Source organism: Chrysochloris asiatica, unplaced genomic scaffold (assembly GCF_000296735.1).
Source record: "Chrysochloris asiatica unplaced genomic scaffold, ChrAsi1.0 scaffold00093, whole genome shotgun sequence".
NCBI lineage: Eukaryota > Metazoa > Chordata > Mammalia > Afrosoricida > Chrysochloridae > Chrysochloris > Chrysochloris asiatica.
The window spans coordinates 10,596,003-10,617,953 of NW_006408611.1; the positions used below are offsets into that span (position 1 = coordinate 10,596,003).

The window sequence follows — 21,951 nt, forward strand, 5'->3', positions numbered from 1 at the left end:
TGTCTTTTGTCCCCTCATATGCACATGAAAGCTGGACAGTGAATAAGACGCACTGAAGGACAATTGATGCATTTGAATTATAGTATTGGCTAAGTATGTACCAAATATTGCCAGAAGAAGGAACAAATCTATCTTGGAAGAAATGCAGGCAGAAGTTCCTGTGAAAGGACATCATGCTTGGTAAAGCAGAGGGTCATCAAAACTGAGCATGACTCTCAATGAGATGGATTTACATAGTAGCAGCATCAGTGGGCTCGAGGATAGCTAGGACTGTGAGGGTGGCCCAGGACTGGGCAGTGATTTGTTCTGTTGTTCATGGGGTTCAATCATTCATATCCAACTCTGTGGTACCTAAAAACAACAATAACTAACCTCTTTTGGACAAACACCAAAACTCACTTTAGCTAGCTTAAGTCAAAAGGAGGACCCTATTTAAAGGTTCAAGATGTTTCATGGAATCCCCTGTCAAGACTTTAGCTAGGTTTTGGAACTGAATTGAATCAAGAATGGGGAAGCGGGAGGCAATCCAGGTATTCCTCTCTTTCCATTTCTTCTCTCTGCATCACTCTATCTGCTTTGCTTCTTGGCTTCTCCCTCAGAAAACTAGCTGTTTCTACTTCTTCATCCCACAAGCAGCTCCCAAGTTATACACTGCAAGTCTGGCCAGTCACCATGAGAAAGAGAATCTCATTTTAGCAGTTTTAAATGTCTAGTAAATGGACTCAGGCTCCCTCTTTTGTCCTATAAACTGACAGGAAGGTGAGATCACATTTTACACAATGGCTGTGAATGGTAGACTGCTGTCACCTTTGGTTCTAGGACAAGAGAATCAATGTGCCATGCAGAATACCCAAACTGTGCTTCAAGATGTTATCTGTGCATTTATGGATGATGTGCTGGAGAAGCAGCCTCCCTAGAGATGCACATGAGCAAGCTTTGTCTTGGATATTTACCCATTCAGCAAAGTTAATAAGCCCCAACTAAGCAGCAGCAAGGCTGGTGACAATGAGCAAACCTGTTTTCAGGGATCCACATAGTTGATAATGAGAGCAGACATTTGTTACAACGTGATTAATACAGAAATGGGAATAGATACAAGACACTGTTAAAGGACTAGGGCATTTGTGGTGACCTTTGCCTATGAGCCACAGAAGTTTTTTTGCAGAGGATGGATTATTTGTTATGTTTTAAGGAGCATCTAAACATTTGGGTAGACCTTCTATAGGTAGGAAAATTCATGTGCAAGGCCTGAGGAAGCATGATGTGAGCAGGCCATGGTGCTTGCTGTACTAAGGAGAAAAGGTGTTTGGTGGAGAAAGCTGATGAACTGTAATTAAAGTAGTATTGTTAAGATAGGAGACAGAGAATGGATTCTAGAGATATAACTAAAATATAAAGAATTTAGCGGATAATTGAAGGAGTCCAAGTTGACGCTTAGGTATCTTTCTAAAAGGAACGGGTAGATAGTGGTACCGTTAAATAGTAAAGATAAGCAAGCCACCTAATTCATGGTCTGACCAGGCTATTTTGGGGAATGAAAGAGACTATTAGTTACTATGCCAGGATAATACCTGTAAACCAGGACACTTCCAGAGGACCCTGGGTACAGGTGTATCACACATACAGCAAAAACAGGAAGATGACCCTATTCTAATGAGGATAGAATTCGTTCTCTCCATGATTTTGTTTGAGATGCTAGGACACTTTTGATTGAAAGTAGCAAAAACTTCACATCGCTAGTTTATGAAACTAGGAAAATCTATTGTAAGACTACAGAGGTGTCTGGAATTCAAAGGCATAGATAGAGCAAGATCTCTAAAAAGGATAGAAACTAGGGACTAGAGCAAAATAAGGAAACTAAAAATCCCCCCCCCCCCATCTCAAGGATCTCTGGTGGCCATGAGGGTTAAACATTGGACTGCTAACTGCAAAGTTGATGATTCAAACCAACCAGCCACTCTCCACAAGCAAGATGAGACTGTCTGCTCCCATAAAGATTTACAGCCTCGGAAACCCTTTGGAGCAGTTCTACTCCGTTCTGTACCATCCTATTCAGAACTGATTCAAAGGCAGTGGTCTCTCATCTCTGCTCTTGTCCAGAATAGTAGTTCTTAAAGGGTGGTCCCCGATCCAGCAGCATCACATGAGAACTTGTTAGAATATGCATCATTGGATCCCACCCCCAGACCTGTTGCCTCAGAAGCAAGAGGTCACCAATCTGTGTTTAAGACAGCTTTCCAGGTGATTGTCAGACAAGTTTAAGGTTGAAAACCATTTCCCTAAAAGCCTCTCTGTCAATACATTCTTATTTCAACAACTTGCTTTCCGTTTCCATGGAAAGAAAATGAACAAAAGTTACAAAGTCGACTCTCTAGACTTTCCCCTTGTGTAAAAGAGAGATTGAAACTGAGCTGGGTTCTCTAAGCTCCAGTTTGATGCTGCTTGGTTCAGCTTATGACCAGGAAGCTTGGCTGTACCCTCTGTCTAACTAAGTTACATTTGAGTGGTCCCTCAAATTAGGGAGTCTGTTGGCAAAAGATTAGGAGAGACAAGAAATACACAGGCAACTGTAAATTTACATTCCAGTGAAGATGTTTAGAAATCAGTGGTGTTGATAATGTGCCATGGAGTCGGTTCCAGCCCATAGCGACCCTATACAGGGTTTCCAAGGTTGTAAATCTCTACAGGAGCAGAAAGCTTTATCTTTCTACCTCAGAACTGCTGGTAGTTTGGAACTGCTGACCATGAGGTTAGCAGCCCAACTTTTAACCACTATGCTACCAGAGCGCCTTTTAGAAATTAGTTGGTGTTGTTGTTATGTGCTGTGGAGGCAGTTCCAACTCATAGCGACCCTATACAGGGTTTCCAAGGTTGTAAATCTTTACGGGAGCAGAAAGCCTCATCTTTCTCCCATAGAACAGCTGGTAGTTTTGAACTTCTGACCCTGAGGTTAGCAGCCCAATTCATAACCACTACACTATCAGAGGTCCTTAGTAATCAGTAGACATCAGTAGGCTTAGAATTCAGTAGGCTATAGTAAAAGATTTTATAAAAGGATATTGGGAAGTTCAGAGATCCTTTGAAAGAACCATAGATCTGGGTTATAAACCTCACATCAAGGAACACGCCCTGCCCACATCTCAGGGGCTGCTCTGGGACCATCACTGCTCAGCACATGTCTAGAGGCTCAGACTGACCCACAGCCCTTCTGTTTCCTCCTAGACTTCGTTGTCTTTGAAAATTCTAAATATTGCACTGTTTAATGCTAGTAGATAAGGAGCCTAGAGTGGCATGGTAGGTTAAGCATTGGACTGCTAGTCGAAAGGTCAGAGGTTCAAATTCACCAGTTACTCTGTAGGAGAGCAATATGGCAGTCAGCTTCCGTAAAGATTTACAACCTCAGAAAACCCATGGAGTCCTATAGGGTCACTGTGAGTCAGAATCAACTTGATGCTGGTAGATTTGGTTTTGGTGTTAATCCTACTAGAGAGTAAATGAAGCGAGACAGAGAGGGAGAGAGAAAATAAATATGAGCATGATGCTAACTGCACTCAGTACTGAACGCCTCCCATCATCAATGATGACTTGGCATCCCACAGACTTCAGCCAATTGCATTGTAACATTAAATGTCCTTCTTATGTATTCACTGTTGACTCACAGTACTCGGGGTGCACAGTGGCTTTTTCCTGTTTAAAAACTAAACACAACAAATGTAAAGACTATGCTACATTTAATAAGCACCCAATGTTTCTGTTTAGATTGAAAGCCTGGAAGACGAAGCTAATATAGTGGTTCAAATGTACAAGCTTGTTGAGCAGTATCATGTCCCAACACCTCCTGAAGACTTCGCTGTTTTTGCAACTATGAAGCCATCCATTGTTGCTGTTCGAAATGCCATTGATAAATCAGTGGGTGACAGAGATACAAGAATCAAGCAATTTTGCCTGCATTTGGGTAGAGATCTCGAAGAGCTCAACAATGAAGTAAGCGAAGTCAAACTGCAAGCACAGGTAAGCTAAAACAGGGCTTTTTAAAGAACGATTATCAAGTTTTACTGTTATTTTTAATTAAACCACTTAAGGAGCAAATTTCATTTTTTAATTCATTTTAACCTTTGTTTTTATGGTGTAATTCGGATCAATTATCAATGTCTTTGAGCTGGTATTAAAAATTAGAAGCATTTCCGAACCTCTCTTTATGTACCAAATAGATTCTAGACCATTTTAAGTCAAGCATACATGTATTTTGAACTCTGTTCTCCCTGGGTGACTTCTAATATTTTGAAGTGAATGATTTTACAATGTGCTAGCATGCATTGGTGGCTCCGTATGGTAAGTGCTGTGATTCAAGTCCTCCAGCCACTCTGCAAGAGAAAGATGAGGCTTCTGCTCCCCCAAAGACTGAAAAAACAACAAAACAAAACAGCCTCGGAAACCCTATCCAGGGTTGCTTCAGAACCGACTTGAAGGCACCTGACAACATCAAGCATGCTTTATAGCTATTGTCACAATTTTAAAATTTGCTTAGCCACAATATTGGAAAATTCTCCCTTGGAAAGACTCAGAGTAAAACTGATAAATGGTAATGAAGAACATTTGGTTAACTGGCACAGATTTTATTATAGAAAAGACACCGGGGAATATTAAAAACAAGTTTAAGAATCTAAGTGATTCTTATCTGAAGTATACATGAAAATATGATTTTGTAATAATCTATTATTTTACTATTAACGTTGACGAAATCTTATCACAGAAGTGTAACTATCTAAACATATATAATCAAATAGAAATTGGAAATAAACTCAATGTTGTTTATCAACAGAGAATTAAGAAAATGTGTCAGGGGACATCCAGTCAAAGGAATATAAAACAGACATTCAAATTACAATATATATGTGCTGACATGGAAATTTAATAACTGACATTTTTTGTGTCCTTACTGTGCCAAGTACTATTCTAAGGATTTTCCACTGGTTTTCCTTTCGTGTTGGAATTTTTTATTTTCTCACAGAGAAAACTGCACATAACTGTTGTTGTTATGTGCCGTCAAGTCAGTGCAGACTCTTAACAATCCTGTTAGTGGATCTGAGTAACTAACATTGTGGTTAGCAGTCTAGTGCTGATCCTACAGTGCCACACCAGGGCTCCATCATAACTATAGAACTCTACAACTCAGTGAATTATCAGCAGTAAGACACATCCATGTAGGTCAAGAGTAATAGAATTATGAGCACCCTACAAGTCACTAGAGACCTGGTGTGGTGGCTGTGGGATAAAACACTGAACCACAAGGTCAGTTTTAACTACAAGATTGGCAGTTCAAACTAACCAGCCACTCCTTGGAAACCCTATACAGGGTCGCTATGTGTCAGAAGCAAATCAACAGCACTTAACAATAACAACAGAAGTTGCCTGGTGATGCAATGGTTACAGTGCTCAGCTAGTACCTGAAAAGTCACCAGTTGGAACCCACCAGCATCCCCCCAGGAGAAAAGACCTGGCAATCTTTTCCTGTCAAGAAGGGAGCCTAGGAAACCCTATAGGAGGCTGCTATGTGTCAAAATCAACCTGACAGTACACAGAAACAGAAGTCCCCTTAGTATTTCCTCTAATCACTAATCCTTCCCTCTTTTCCAAATGCAGCCACTACCCTAAATGCTAATTCCATAAATCAGTTTTGCCTGCTTGTAAAATTCTGTTAAATAGAATAGTACAGGATGCATGTCTTTTATTTTGTTTTGTTATATTCCTAATCTCCATCCATGCTACTGTTACAGCTATTTTGGTGCTGTATCATATTTCATGGATGCTCTGGTGATGCAGTGGTTAAGCACTCAGCTGCTAATCTAAAGATCAGCAGTTCAAACCCACCAACCACTTCAAAGGTGAAAGTAACTCTATGGGGCAGTTCTACTCTGCCTTATGATATGAGTTTGAATTTGACTTTTCTACTATGGACTCATAACCTTTCATTGTCGGCCACAATTTAATTATCCATTCCACAGTTGGTGTGGACTTTGAGGTTGCTGGGAACATTCTTGCATATATTTGCATGTTTTAACTCATTTAATTCTCAGAACATCTATGAAGTTTTGTTATTCACAATTTATAGAGACAGAAACAAAAGTCCAGTACTTCCCTAGGGTCACATAGATAACAAATGGAGGAGCCAAGATTCAAGCCGAGGCAGTCTGCTTCCAGTGATTAATAGTCTGCTGTTAATTGTTGTGCTACATATTATATTGGAGTCATGGTATGGTGCTGCAGGATAAGCACTGGGCTGCTCACCACAAGGTTGGCAGTTCAAACCCACAAGTTTCTCCTCAGAAACCCTATACAGGGTCACTATGAGTCGGAGCTGTCTCAAAGGGACTTAACCACAACAACTTATACTGTATTAGATATACAGCAGACTATTAATAAGTATGAGTAATTATTTATATAATATATGTGTGTATAGATAGATCACTAGAGAAGGTGAAAAGTGCTTTTAACAGTGCTTTCTGGGTAATCACGCATTTTAAAAAGCACATATACAAAAATTACAGCAGGGCTTCTGTCTACATTGGGCCATAACAGGTACTTCTATACCCAAAGCCCACTGACATCATGCTGTTTCCAAATTATAGTGGCTCTGTGTAGTGTTCCCAAGGCTGTAAGTCTTATGTGAGCAGAAATCCTCATTTTTCTCCCACAGAGTAACTGGTGGGTTTGAACTGCCAACCCTGCTGTTAGCAGTCCAATGCTTATCCTACAGCACCTCCAGGGCTCCTTAAAGTACTACTGTGTTTAATTGCCATTGAGAAGGTTCCAACTCATGGAGACCCTGTATAGGGTTTCCGAGGTTTTATATCTTTGAGGAGTGGAAAGCCTCATTGTTCTCCCATATAAAGACTGACAGGCTTGAACCATGGACTTCGTGTTTCTCATTCCAGTGCTTATCATATGGAGCCATTGTGCTCCCAAGTACTACTGTGTTACTAAGTGCTGTCAAGTCAGTCTGACTCATCGTGACACTGCATAGGGTTTCCGAGGAGCAGCTGGTGAGTTTTGAACCACCAACCTTTTGGTTCAAATAGACCTCGCGGTCCAGTGCTTATCCTGCAGTGCCACACCAGGACTCCAAGTACTACTACAGGTGGTGTTAAGTGCTGTTGAGTCAGTTCCGACTCATAGCAACCCTATATAGGGTTTCCTAGGAGCGACTGGTGAGCTTGAACCACCGACCTTGAGGTTCAAACAGACCTTGCAGTCTATAGTGGGTCTGAAATTAATTTACTATCATCCTTGGTAAAGAACTGCAACTGTATTATTTCCCTAAATGATGGATGTCATCTTGTTTTTAAGGCCCACACTCCTACTCAACAGAGATAAACTGAAATTTAATGATTGATGATAACTCAATTTTATTCAATGTCATGAAAATGTCTGTTTCATTCTAACTTGGTCTCTGTTAATTCAGTTCAAAATCTAAACTCTTTTTTCGGACATTTCTTTGTTCTTAAGAGACCAACCCATCCCGCCTCTTATGCCATAATGGACAGCTTGCAATTTGCGGGGCCTCCTGGTGGATGGAGGGGGGCAGGGGCATGTTGTTCCCAGGCTGCCCTCTGGTCCAGGGCAGCTTCCAGTGCATCTGGGTGCCCTGGGCAGCTGTTCACTAAGGGCCTTTCTTGGTTCTTTAGGCACCATCGCTGCTGCAACCCATCATTCCTGCCAACAGCTTACAGTGTCATGTGATTTAAGGAGCTCTGGTAGCCAAGTGATTACAAGTAGGTCTGCTAACCTCACGGTCAGCAGTTTAACTACCAGGTGTTCCATGGGAGAAAGATGAGGCTTTTCTGCTCCCGTAAAGATTTACAGCCCAGGGTCACTATGAGTCGAAATAGCCTCCATAGCACACCACCACCACCATCATGTGGTTTGTGACTTTCTTATTCTGATCTCAGACCTCTTCTGGCCTGAGGTGTGTAGCCTTATGCACACACTTCAGAACACATGTGCATTCACACACAGCATTCCTACGTTAAGAATCATCTGGAGCATGTTACCATTCTGAATGCAGAACCACACTGAATGAGAGGTGCAATCACCAGCCTCCCCAGGCTCTGTCTGTAATAGTCCCACATTTCTTCCATTTTCTTGAGATTCCACCAAACATAGTTTTGTGTTAATCTGACTACTTAGTCTTCATTTTCCTCTCTTCCTCCCTCTCAGAATTCAAAGGACTTCCCGCTTCCTTTTTTTAAAAAAAGAAAATGTATCATACGCTCTTCCTTCTCTTCCCTGTTACATTTACACCCTTTCCCTGAAATTGGGTTTGTTGAAGAAATGTAGACAATGAAGGCAGATGAGAGAAAACACATTAGATACTACTTGTCTTTTAAAACACTGTAAGGCCCATGCCAACTTTTTTGAGACACTGCTGTACTTTTTATGGCATACATTGCTTTAAAATTCAAGAAAGGCAAACAAGTTGACATATTTTATCTCCTTAAAAAAAAAAGAGTACAGTGAGAATTATGGAAAATATTGTTTGAAATTATTTACTCATTCATTTAACTTAATTGATCTACATCAAAAAGTAGGAATTACTAACCAAAAGCCATCTTAATTTTACAGGATCCACAGATTTTGGATATAACTGCTGACCAATCCAAAATAAAGGCCATGTTGGATGATCTGCAAGTGGTTCTAGATGATCTTCAAAAGCGTGCATTTCAATACAAATCCTATCAGAAGAATTTTAAGGTGATGCCAGCTCTCCACATCTGTTTTTAACATGTGTACATAGAAGGTGGAATTCATGCCAAACACTTTCATCACTGTTACTGTAAATGTTCAGTGCTGAATACCTACCTGTGTTCTTACTATAGTGCTAAAAACAGACTGAGACACAATATAAGACATGCCCTTGCCTTTGAAGTATTTGTAGATTGGTGTATATTTCTTATTAAAAAATAATTGTGAAGTATGGAAAACTGTCAGACCAGGCACTGTAGTTTCAACGTTAAAATGTGTTATGAGTTTTTAAAGGTGGTCAGTTAAAGCCCCACTGTTCTTTCTTATATAAAATTCAAGTATCTTTTACATTCATGTTTGTGCTATGAATCCATGAGCACTGTACAATTTTCTCCAGTTTAATGTGCCAGTTTGGTGAAGGAAGGGATCTTCAACTAAGCTAGAGTATTGATGAGCCAAAGGGTAGGTTGGACAGATTTAAAGATGTGCTTTGTGAAAGTGAAGAGAAAGTGGGAAGGAATGCAGGTACTCTGGACTACTTTAAGAGACTAACAAGAAAAGAGACTATTCCTAGGGTCAAAGTCAAAGGTTCAAATGAGGGATGTGTTGTTAGTTTCCCCAAAAGTCTCAGAGTTGTGTGCCTGGACTTGGTGTGGGCATGCTCTGCTCTGTCTCTTCCAGAGCCCCAGATGGATTGCCCCAGAGTGTTCTGAGGAGCTGTCTGCTTGAAATAAATCCCAAGACTCTGGAAGAGAAATCTGCATAATAATGAATTTAGCACCAGGCAGTGCAGCTGCTACCATGTTTGGGGCAGGCGATGGTGTGCGAAAGAACCAGGGTTCAAACTGTTCCCAAGTTGAGTTGACTGACTTATATGATAGAAGGATACACAGTTGGCAAGGTAAAGAAGAATTATTGTTTGATCTAAAAGAGTTAAAAATAACTCTATGGACAAGAAAGAATAGCATTGCTTGAGCCAGAGCCTGGAACAGAAGAAATGTGTCCCTCTCTCATCCACACTTCATGTCTACACTTGACTCATTCTTCTTTCACCTCAGATCTAACTCTTTGGGGGAACAGAGCATAACTGGTCATGTCTAATTCTTGATGGAAGACTTAATGTCAAAAACATAATGTATCACAGTGCTCCCAGTTTGTGTAACCAACTTCCTAGGGGGGTTCCCACCTCCCAGCTATGGCAGTCTTCGAATCTTCACAAGAAAATTGATTTTTTAGTTTGCAACCTTTCTCTCCACAGGGTTCAGATACAGTCTATGGGATTAGGAAAAGGGAAGAAATAGGCTGTCCTCTCCATCATAAACTTCTCCAGTCCCCCAACATCACTAGCTACCACACAAGCATCTTCTCCCTTTTCTATCATTTAAGTACATAAGCCTCTGAAGACTCATCCATTTTCCCCATAAAAAAACCCCGCCATGTTTGTAGGTACATGTATGATCCAACTTGTTTCTGTCTCTCCTTTTCTTTCCTCATTTAGGACCAACATTCTCCCAAGTAGTCACTGATGAAGAGTTACTACTAGGAATATAACATAATATTCTTATATCTGAAAAGTAAATAATGTATTTTGCTATTATATTTTTAAAGGTTGAAGTGTCCAAGTTTGATGCTTTGGAAGAAGTTAGTGCTGAATTGAAGCTCAAACAATTACTCTGGGATTCTTTCTTTGAATGGGATATACTCCAACAAGAATGGTTAAAGGTATAAAAAAAGATCACAATTCTTAAATGACTTTTGTATTCACTAAAATTAAAATTAGTAACGTATATTGTTAGGATCATTTTTAGTAATCAAATATATGCTTAAGACTCCTGGTGTGGCGCTGCACTGCTAACCACAAGGTCGGCAGTTCAAATCCACCAGCTGCCTTCAGAAACCGTATACAGGGTCAATATGAGTTGGAACCAACTTGAAAGCACTTGACAACAACAACAATATAAATATTCAGTAAAATATGCTGTGTTATAATTTTATGGGAATTATGATTAGCTTCCCAGTGAAATGTACAAAGTTCCTTCTATCACTATTATTATAAGGCAGGCTTCTTGGTCCTTCATTGAGAAGAAAAAGTGAAGGAAGCATTAGAGTTCCTCACTACATGACATCTAATTGCTTTGTGGTTTCTCAACAGAGTATTATGACAACACACCCAAGTATTCTTAAGGATTGCAGAATTCTATTTGTGAAATTTTAAGGTTTACAAATTTCCTATTGTCCTGAGTTCATATGACTATCTGACAAGTCAGTATATATTATGTGCACCTAGCAAAAAGATTGGTGGTTTGAACTTATCCAAAGGCACCTCAGAAAACAGGCCCGGTGATCTTTCTGAAAGTCAGAGACTTGAAAATCCTACGCTGTAACACATGGTCACCACATGCTGAATGAATTGGCAACCAACACCAACATCCACCGCTCACCTATCAAGTTTGTACTGTAGTGGCTTGTGTGTTGTGATGCTGGGAGCTACGCCAGTGATATTTTCAGTACCAGCAGGTTCATCCATGATGGACAAGTTTCAGCTGAGCTTCCAGACTGTGAAAAACTATCTTGAACTATAATGCTTCCTATGATAGGATAATGTCCATATACCTACAAGGAAGCCCAATTAATACCACTATTACCCAATTTTACAAACCAAACACTAAAGCAAATGATGATGCAATTGAAGAATTATACCAGCTTCTTCAATGTGACATTGATCAAACATATAATCAAGATACATTGATAATTACTGGTGATTGGAATGTAAAGGTTGGGAACAGAGGAAGGATCGGTAGTTAGAAAATATGGCCTGCGTGATAGAAACAATTCTGGAGATTGCATGATAGAATTTTTTAAGACCAATGACTTATTCATTGTAAATACCTTTTTTAAACAACATAAAAGATAACTATGCACAAGGACCTCACCAAATGAAATACAGTGAAATAGAATTGACTACAACTGTAGGAAGAGACGGTGGAAACCCTCCATATCACCAGTCAAAACAAGGCCAGGGGCTTATAGGCAATTTCAGGCTGAAGTTAAAGAAAATTAAAACAAGTTCACAAGAGCCAAAATAAGACTTTGAACATATCCCTTCTGAATTTAGAGACCATCTCTGAAGAAAATTAAAACAAGCCTACGAGAGCCAAAATAAGAGTTTGAACATATCCCTTCTGAATTTGGAGACCATCTCAAGAATAGATTTGATGCTTTAGACATTAATGACCGCAGACCAGAAGTGCTGTTGGATGACATTCAGGAAAGAAGCAAGATGTCATTAAAAACAGAGTCAAGAAAGAAAAGACCCAAGTAGATGTCAGAAGAGACTCTGAAACTTGCTCTCCAGCAAACAAATGCTAAAGCTAATGGAAGATATGAGGAGGTAAAAGAGCTGAAGAGAACATTTCAAAGGGAAGCTCTAGAAGACATGGTCAAGCGCTACATGCAAAGACTTGGAATTAGAAAACTAAAAGGGAAGAACACACTCAGCATTTCTCAAGCTGAAAGAACTGAAGAAGTATACAAGCCTTGACTTGCATTATTGAGGAATTCTAAGGGGAAAATATTGAATGATGCAGAAAACAAAAAAAGAAGATGGAAGGAATACAAAGTGTCACCATGCCAAAAGGAAGTGGTCAATGTTCAACCATTTCTAGAGATAGCCTATGATCAAGAACTGATGGTACTGTGGGAAGAAGCCCAAGGTGCAATGAAGGCAAAGAACCAGGCTCCAGGAATTGACGAATGTAAATTGAAATTTTTCATTACACTTACGTGACACTGGAGGCACTCATTCATCTATGCCAAGAAATTCAGAAGACGTCTACCTGGCTAACTGATTGAAAGAGATCCAAATTTGTGCCCATTCTAAAAAGAGGTGACCAATGGAATGCAGAAATTGTCAGGCAATACCATTTATTTATCATGCAAGTAAACTTTGCTAACGATAATTTTTAAATGGCTGCAACAGTACATGAACTGCTAGAGGTTCAAGCCAGAGTCAGATGAGGACTTGGAACAAGGGATATCATTGCTGACATCAGATGGATCATGGCAGAAAGTAGAGAATACCAGAAGGATGTTTAGTTTGCTTTTTTGAATATACAAAGGCTTTCAACTGAGTTGATTATGACAAGCTATGGATAACATTGTGAAGAATGGGTATTCTGGAACACTTAATTGTGTTCCTGAAGACCCTGTATATAGACCAAGAAGTAGTTGTTGGGATAGAACAAGGTGACACTTAATGATTCAAAATCAGGAAAGGTGTGAGTCACAGTTGTATTCTTTCACCATAATTAATCAATCTGTATGCCAAGTAAATAACCTGAGAAATTGGATTATATGAAGGAAAACATGGCATCAGAATTGTAGGAAGACTTATTAACAACCTGCGATATGCAGATGCTACAATCTTGCTTGCTGAAAGTGATGAGGACTTAAAATCTTTACTGATGAAGATCAAAAACCAGAGTCTTCTGTATAGGTTGCATCTCAATTGTAAAGAAAACAAAAATCCTTACCACTGGACCAACAAATAACATCATGATAAATGGAGAAAAAATTGATGTTGACAAAGACTTCATTTTGCTTGGGGCCACAATCAACACTCATGGAGGTACCAGTCAAAATATCAAATGATATATTAGGCAAATCTGCTGCACAAAAACTCTTTAGAATGTTCAAGAGCAAAGATGTCAGTTTGAAGATGAAGATATGCCTGACCCAAGCCATGGTATTTTCTCAAATGCATGTGAAAGTTGGACAATGAATAACGAAGACCTTAGAATCATTGATGAATTTGAGTTATGGTGTTGGAGAAGAATACTGAGGGGGTACCATGGACTGCCAGAAGAACAAACTAATCTGTGTTGGAACAAGTGTAACCAGATTATTCCTTAGAAGCCAGGATGGCCACACTTTGGCTCTCATACTTTGGACGTGTTCTCTGAAGGATCCAGTCTCTGGAGAAGGACATCCTGCTTGGTAAAGCAGAGGTTCAGAGTAAAAGAGGAAGACTCCCAGTGAGATAGATGGCTTTGGCACAGTGTCAACAGCAATGACCTCAAGTGTAACGATTCTGAGGATGGTGCAGGACGGGGCAGTGTTTCGTTTTGTTTTGCATAGGGTCACTGAGTTGGAACTGCCTTGACAGCACTTAACAACTACAGCAGTAACAACAGCATATCTTTATATAACTGTTAAGTACACATACATAGGTTTTTATATACCTTGCTAAAGTAAAAATTGGCTGTCTCCTTTGAAGACTTTGATGAGTATTGACTCTCAGGAACAAACTACAGGGGAAGCAGTATTACATTCTGTGATACGGGACACAAGGACCATGATAAGAATAATAAGGAAGTGTCAGACATAATGAGTAATTTCATTTCCAAAACTATAGTCATAACTTGTAATCATTCATCTACTAGGAAAATCTGACTATATATATTTTTTTTTTTTACTAATTCCACCTTAATTTTTCCTATGTCTTAATTCTTTTTTTTTTTTTTTTTAATGTATGTTCCTAGTCCAAATTTGACTGCCTGGATCCAGAAATGCTGAACTCCCAGGTTACTAAATATACTAAGTTTGTGGCTCAGTTGGAAAAAGGCTTGCCACCCAACAATGTAGTGCCTCAACTCAAACATAAGGTGGAAAAAATGAAAGAAAAGGTAAGATTAGTAAAAATTGTTTCAGAAACCCAGGCTAGTTGGTGATGTAACTTGAAGCTAATGAGATGTAAATCAGGATTTATTCCTTATTTAAGTTAGTCTGCTTTGCAGAGAGAAGAATACACAAGTTCAAATTTTTAAGATGTACAAGCTGCATCCCCACCTTCAAAAAGACCAAATCATGTAATTGAACATCTAGGTTAGAAGGACCATTCAGAGTAAGAGTTTCCCGAGTGTTGATAGAGCAAATGTTAAAGGAAAGGTTGTAGATGTGCTGAGATGCTTGTCCTCTCAGCCCTGAGGCAGCCATAGGAAGCTAGTGTAGCTCTGTCCATTTATATTCCTACAAACATTGTCATGTCCCAGGTGTGCCACAATGTGCAAAGTCCAACAATAGGTGTGCAGGACAGTCTCTTTAAAACCTGTCACTGTTGGGGCAATGCCTAAACTGGAAAACAAAACGGAAAAGACTGGAGCCTATTAGCCAGTTTGCATTAGGTTTTTTAAAGAGACGAAATAAAGGACTAAACGAAGACACTGGTAGGAAAAGTAAGCAAAGTTTCAGGCACAGTGGGAAGCAAAGTAATCACGCTGAGTGTTTTTGTACACTTTTTGTTTTGTTTTCATTTTCCTTAGACTTACAATGGTGTTGTTGTTGTTAGGTGCCATCAAGTTGGTACCGACTCATAGTGACCTTATGCACAGCAGAACAAAACACTGCCCGATCCTGGGCCGACCTCACTATTGTTGCCACACTTGAGTCCATCGATGCTGCCACCTGTCCAACCCATCTCGTTGGGGGTCTTCCTCTTTTTCTCTGACCCTCCACCTTACCAAACATGATAGCCTTCTCCAGTGAGTAGTCCCTCCTGAAAAGACGTTCAAAATATGAAAGACGAAGTTTGGCCATCCTGGCTTCCAAGGAGCACTCTGGCTGCACTTCTTCCAAAAACGGATCTGTTTGTTCTTTTGGCAGCCCATGGTACTTTCAGTATTCTCCTCTAACACCATAACTCAAATGCGTCAATTCTTCTACGGTCTTCCTTATTTACTGTCCAGTAAATACTGTTCAGTAACCTCATGCATATGAGCTTACTGAAAATACCATGGCTTGGGTCAGGAACACCTTAGTCCTGAAGCTGACATCTTTGCTCTTTAACACTCTATAAAGGTCTTGTGCAGCAGATTTGCTTAATGCAATGTCGTTTGATTCTGTGACTGCTGCTTCTGTGAGTGTTGATAGTTGATCCAAAAAGAATGAAGTCCTTGACAATTTCAATCTTTTCTCCGTGGATAAAAATTTTGTTTATTGGTCCAAGGTAAGGATTTTTGTTTTCTTTACATTGAAATGTAATCCATACCAAAGGCTGTGCTGTTTGATCTTCATTAGTAAATGTGTTAAGTCCTCTTCACTTTCAGCAAGCAAGGTTGTAGCATCTGCATATCTCAGGTTGTTAATATGTCTTCCTCCAATCCTGATGCCACATTTTTCTTCATATAACCCAGCTTCTCATAGTATTTGCTCAGCATACAGGTTGAATAATTATGATGAAAAAAATACAACCCTGTCGCACACCTTTCTTAATTTTAAACCATTCAGGGTTCCCATGTTCTGTTCAAACAACTGCCTCTTGGTCCAAGTACAGATTCCTCATGAGCACAATTAAGTGTTCTGGAATACTCATACTTCGCAATGTTGTCCATAGCTTGTCGTGATCCACACAATCGAAGGCCTTTGCGTAGTCAATAAAGCACAGGTAAACATCTTTCTGATATAGTCAGCTTTCAGCCAAGATCCATTGGGCATCAGCAATAACATCCCTCGTTCCACGGCCTGTTCTGAATCTGGCTTGAACCTCTGGAAGTTCTCGGTCAGTGTATACTTGCAGCTGTTTCTGTATTACCTTTAGTAAAACTTTCCGGTGTTTTCCATTTTTTGTATAGATCTAAGTATCTTGACTCCTAGCATATTCACTCTGTCTAAAGAACTGTCTTTAATAGTTCTTAGAAAGTAGGCCTATTAACAATGAATCCTTTTAGTTTTTATTATGAGAAAGTCTTTATTTATTTATTTATTAACTTTTTCTGTGAACTGAGTTAAGTAAAGTTCATACACAAGACTATCAGTTTTCCATTGAAGAAATCATACACTTTGTTTCATCTCAATGACTGCAATCCTTCCATGCAAAAACAGCTATCCCACTTCCTCCCTGTGGTTCCTATTTGCATTCCACCCACCTTCCCATCCTTTCTCAACTTTGTCTGTAGGAAAATGTTGCCCTTTTGATTTTGAACAATTGACCATTTTATAGTGAGCATTCCTTCCTAGTGTTGTTGTCCCTCCCTATATATCTATCTACTGCTTGGTTGAAAATCAGGCCATGAGGGTGAGTTCCTTCCCAAACCAGAAGGGTGGTCAAAGCCATAGTCTCGATTCCTTCAGTCTCTTTCTGACTATAAATTCGGTCTTTTTTTAAAAATAATTTTGAGTTTTGTCCCACACTTTCTCCCACTCTATGCACCTTCTAATGTGATCCCCTTTCAGAGCAGTTGGTAGTAGTAGTCAGGCACTGCCTACTTCAACTGGTCTTAGAGTCAGGGAGACTGATGTTCACGAGTGCCATTAGTTTATTGGATTAATTGATTCCAAGCCGCTTCCATTCTTATCAGTCTTCTTTCTTCTGTACATGAAGAGACCAGTAACTGCATCTTAGATGGTTGCTCATGAGCTGTTGAGATCCCATACACTACCAACCTAAGCAGTATGTAGAACAGTGTCTTTGTGGACTGTATTATGCCAGTAGACTATGGTATCCCCGGAGACTATGATCCTGAACCTCCTGGCTCAACAACTCATTGCCTTAAGATATTTGATAATATCTAGGAAGTTTTCATCATTTTGCCCACTGTATGCCTAATTGTGTTTGCAGGTAAGGTAAATCCTCATGTACAAATATCCTCTTTCAAACTTTTGTACATTGGTGGAATATATAAATATATACGTATATATCCCACTCTTTCTCCCTCACCCATTCAGCCTATGTCTCAATTCATGCACACAGAACACTATTGTTCCAAAGTTGTGCATATAACACTATTTATCTCTATCCCCTTTAGCACTTGCATACCTGCCTGTGTCTTCACCTGACGTCATCATTCTTATGCCACCATCATTCTTCTTATATATTGCCCTTCCCATCTCCCAAACTAACATGTGGTCTACCCTCTAGCCACTACCTCTAGTGAATTATGTTCCCATTCTCTCCCATCCCTGGTAATCATCAAAGAATGTTTGTTTTAGTATACAAACTTTTTCTTACACTTTTACAATAATGGTCTCATATAATATTTATTCTTTTGTGATTGACTAATTTCAGTCAGCATAATATCCTCCAGGTTCATCCATGTTTCACAGATTGGTTTTTATTCTTAATTTTTGAAAAGTATTTTCACTGCGTATATAATTCTGGAATTAGAGTCTTTTTCTGCTTGTTTTTTCATTTTATTTCAGCAGCTTTCTGGTATCCTTTTTTCATCTTCTTGTTTGTGTAGTTCCTGGTAAGAAGTCATCCTTGTTCCTTTTTAATTAATGTGTCTTTTTTTTCTGACTGCTTTCAAGATTTTCTCTTTGTTTCAGTTTTCTGTAGTTTTAATATGACAGGTGGTGATTGATATACAATTCTTGCCTACTGTGCAGGAGACCCAAGTTCAGTTCTCAGCTAATGGTCTTCAAGTGTAACCACCCATCGTCTGTGAGTGGCAGCTTGCACATTACACTGATGTTGAACAGGTTTCAGTGCAGCTTTCAGACCAAGACCAACTAGGAAGACAGTTCCAACATTTCCCTTCTGGAATCAGCCAATGAAAATCCAATGGAACACAATGGTCCAGCCCCATTATGTTTCAAGTCACTATGAGTTGGGGCCAACTTGATGGCAGTTTGCAACATCAACAATATAACAAGTGTGGTGTTGTTGCTGTTGTTTGACTGTGTTTGTTCTGCTTGGTGTTCTCTGAACTTCTTAGACCTGCGATTTGAAGTCTGTCTTTAATTTGAAAAAAAAAATTGCAGCTGTTTTTTTTTCTCCCTGTTTTTTTCTCTCTCATTTCCTTCTGTGATTCTAATTACATGTTTTCTTCTTTTTCTCTTTGTGTGTCAGTTTGGAATTTCTAGTCATCTATCTCCAAGTTCACTGATTCTTTTCTAAGTCTCCTGAAAGGCATTCTTTCATTTCCCTTACTGTCTTTCAGTTTTATTAAAAGATTTCAGTTTTATTATTTTAATTTCAATTCTCTGTGTTGAAATTACCCATCTGATCTTGCATATTGTCTACTTTCTCCATTTGAGCCTTTTAAACACATTAAGCATTTGTTGGTTGGTTGGCTGGTTATGTACCATGGAGTAGGTTCTAAGTTATAGCAACCCTACATGGGGTTTCCAAGGCTGTGAATCTTTACAGGAGCAGAAAGCCTCATCTTTCGCTCATGGAACAGCTGGTAGTTTCAAATTTATGACCTTGAGATTAGCTGGCCAACTCGTAACCACTACACTACTAGAACTCCTTATTTTAAATTTTCTGTTAGTTCCAACAAATATATCGTATGTGAGTATGCTTCTGATTTTTGTTTGTTTCTTGGCTGTGTGTTTTTCTTGTCTTTTTATGTGTCTATTAATTTTTTGTTGAAAACCAAGCAGTTTATATAATAAAGTAGGGATGGAGATGATAATTTGTATGCTTGGAGATGAGCATAACCTGCCTTCTGTTTGACTGGTAGTGTAGTCTGTTATGTTAAATCTAATTAGGCACGGGATTAGGCTTAAGGTTTCTTGTTTTAATGGTTAACCTAATTGCACCAAACACTTCACATTTCTCTAGTGATATCTTGTGTTGAAGGTTTAGACTGGTTTGCCAAAGGTAATTTTCTCAATTTCTTTTTCCGTCTCACTTTAGGTCCTTCCTTTGAGCTGTATCTTTCTCCTGCAACTTTCTAAGTGACGTTTCATTATTATGTTTCCTCAACACCTTTTAGTCTGGTGAGAGGGGTAGGTAGAGTCATTTCCTGATGTTCTTATAAGTCTCTTGGTGCACTTACTATGCTGTGACCTAAGGTCTCAGGGAATGAGACATACTGCCCTGTGATCCTGGGTTTCAGAGGGATGACCTTCCCCCAGCTAGGATGCTGAGCTAGCATGTATGGCTGCCACTCTCCCAGGAGTAGAGTGTTTTCTTTCCTGTTTCATTTCTGCAACTGTAATGAGCTCTCACCAGTGCTCTAAACTCAGTTTTTTTTTACCCATTTGCCTTAAGTATTTTGTTCTATCTGGAAGCTAGAGGAGATGCGTCTGGTTAGAGTTGCAGTAGTGGTTGCTATTCCTTTTCCTAGCTAGCTTCATAAGGGAAGCTTTCCTGGATCCTCTCCAGTTTTCCCAGGGAACATCTCTGTATCAGTGGCTCCAGGGACTCAACATTCTCATGTTACCCCAAATTCTTTCTTTATCAATTGATTGAAAACATTTAGCTGAGTCCTATTACGAATTTATATGGCGTCCCAAAGTGTCTGCCCAGGTTAGCACATTTTGAAGACATGTTCCCTACTTTGGGTACCAGTCTGTTTGCAATTTGGGAGTTAGTTGGTTGTCTGAAACGTCTATTCTCTTATGGGTTCAAGAAAAGTCATAAATTTTCAGTTTATCCAGTTTTTTTTGTGTGTGTAAGAATAGAACTGACATTCTTTCTGGCTGTCTGCATCCCCAAGTTGAAACCAGAAATATAAGACTGTTGTCAAGACAAAAGCACGGTATTTCTAAGGCTGTGTGTCTTCCAGCTCCCAGTTATCATTGACTTGAGGAATCCAACTCTGAAGCCTAGACACTGGACAGCTATTGAACAAACAGTTGATGCCACCCTAGTGGACCTTGAAATTCCACTAACCTTGGAGAAGCTCTCTGAGTTGCATGTTTTTGACTTTGGTCAAAAAATCCAGGACATTTCTGGACAGGCTTCTGGAGAAGCGGCTTTAGAAACAATTCTTAAAAAGGTAAGTGTGAAAATTCCATATTCTGTGTTTTGTAACTTTGTCTTGTGATTTGGGTGAAATGGAAACATTCACCAAATCATGCACCTTTTGTTTTGTGACATCAGTTGCGATCCCTACAACACTCTTCCCACTTCCTCCCTGGACTTGGTTTCCTTTTCTCCTTTTCTTTCCCTTCCTGCCTTCAAGCTCTATCCCAGGGCAAACGCTACCCTTTTGATCCTGTATGGTGGCTCGTTCTCAGGAGTGTGCATCTCAGGAGTGCGCATCTACTGTTTGGCTGAAAGTTGAGTCAGGGGGTGAGTTCAGTTTCAGGCTTGAAGGGTGACTAAGGGTCATAGTCTCTGGGGTTCTACCAATATTTATCAGACCAATAAGCCTGGATTTTTTTTAGTTTGGTTCCACATTTTTTCCCCAATTCTTTTCAGGACCTCCAGTTGTGAGTTCTCTAAGAGTGCCTACCAATGGTAACTAGACACTATCTAGTTCTTCTGATCTCAGGGTCACTGAGGCTGGGATCCACATGGTCTAATGCTGTGGGATAATGCACTGGACCACAAGGCCTGTTTGAACCACAAGGTTGGCAGTTTAAATGCACCAGCCACTCCTTGGAAACCCTATATAGTGTCGCTATGAGTTGGAACCAACTCGGCAGCACTTAACAACAAAAGCAAAATAATCTCTGACTAAATGTTTCCATGCGTCTTTGATTATTCTCACTCTTCTTTGCTCCAGAAGGGAAATGACCAATAGTTGCACCTTGGATGGCCACTCAAAAACTTTTGAGACTCCAGTTACTGCTCGCCAGCATAGGATGTAGAACGTTGCCTTAGTGGACCAAGATCACCAAGTGATCTTGGTGCCACTCAAAACTATAGTCCTGATCTGAAAAATATATGTCCTGATTGCTCGCAATGTAAAAGTTTTCAGATTCAGGATGAAAGTTACCAACTTTTGGGCATCTGGATGGATTTTTAGCATTGCTCCTTTCAACCTCTAATTGTCATTCATCCCTCTGTTATTTGGTTACATTTATTACCATGCTGATTGTTGTTGTTGTTGTTAAGTGCAGTTGAGTTGGTTCCAACTCATAGTGATCCTATATAGGGTTTCTGAGATGCAGCTGATGGGTTTGAACTGCCAACTTCGTGGTTCGAAGTCCAGTGTTGACCCTACAGCATCATTATTGTTGTTGTTAGGTGTCATCAAGTCAATACCAACTTATGGCGACATTATGCACAGCAGAATGAAACACTGCCCAATCCTGGGCCAACCTCACTATTGTTGCCACGCTTAAGCCCATTAATGCTGCCACTTTGTCAGTCCATCTCGCTGGCGGTTTTCCTCTTTTTCTCTGACCTTACCAAGCATGGTAGCCTTCTCCAGTGACTGGTAACTCCTGATAATATATCACTCTATAAATCTCCTGTTTAGCCTATAACCCAGCAAGAACTTGATGGCAACAAAGTTTGAAATTGTCTGCCCATAT

General features: G+C 39.7%; 1 protein-coding gene across 1 annotated transcript in view; it reads left to right on the forward strand.

Annotated features, from left to right (window-relative positions):
- The window catches only part of DNAH6 (dynein, axonemal, heavy chain 6), a 305,590-nt gene that overhangs the window by 75,239 nt on the left and 208,400 nt on the right, over positions 1 to 21,951 (forward strand). The window contains 5 exon segments of the mRNA XM_006866588.1: positions 3,760 to 4,011; positions 8,623 to 8,751; positions 10,351 to 10,464; positions 14,283 to 14,426; positions 20,253 to 20,465. Coding sequence (XP_006866650.1) covers positions 3,760 to 4,011; positions 8,623 to 8,751; positions 10,351 to 10,464; positions 14,283 to 14,426; positions 20,253 to 20,465 — 852 coding nt within the window.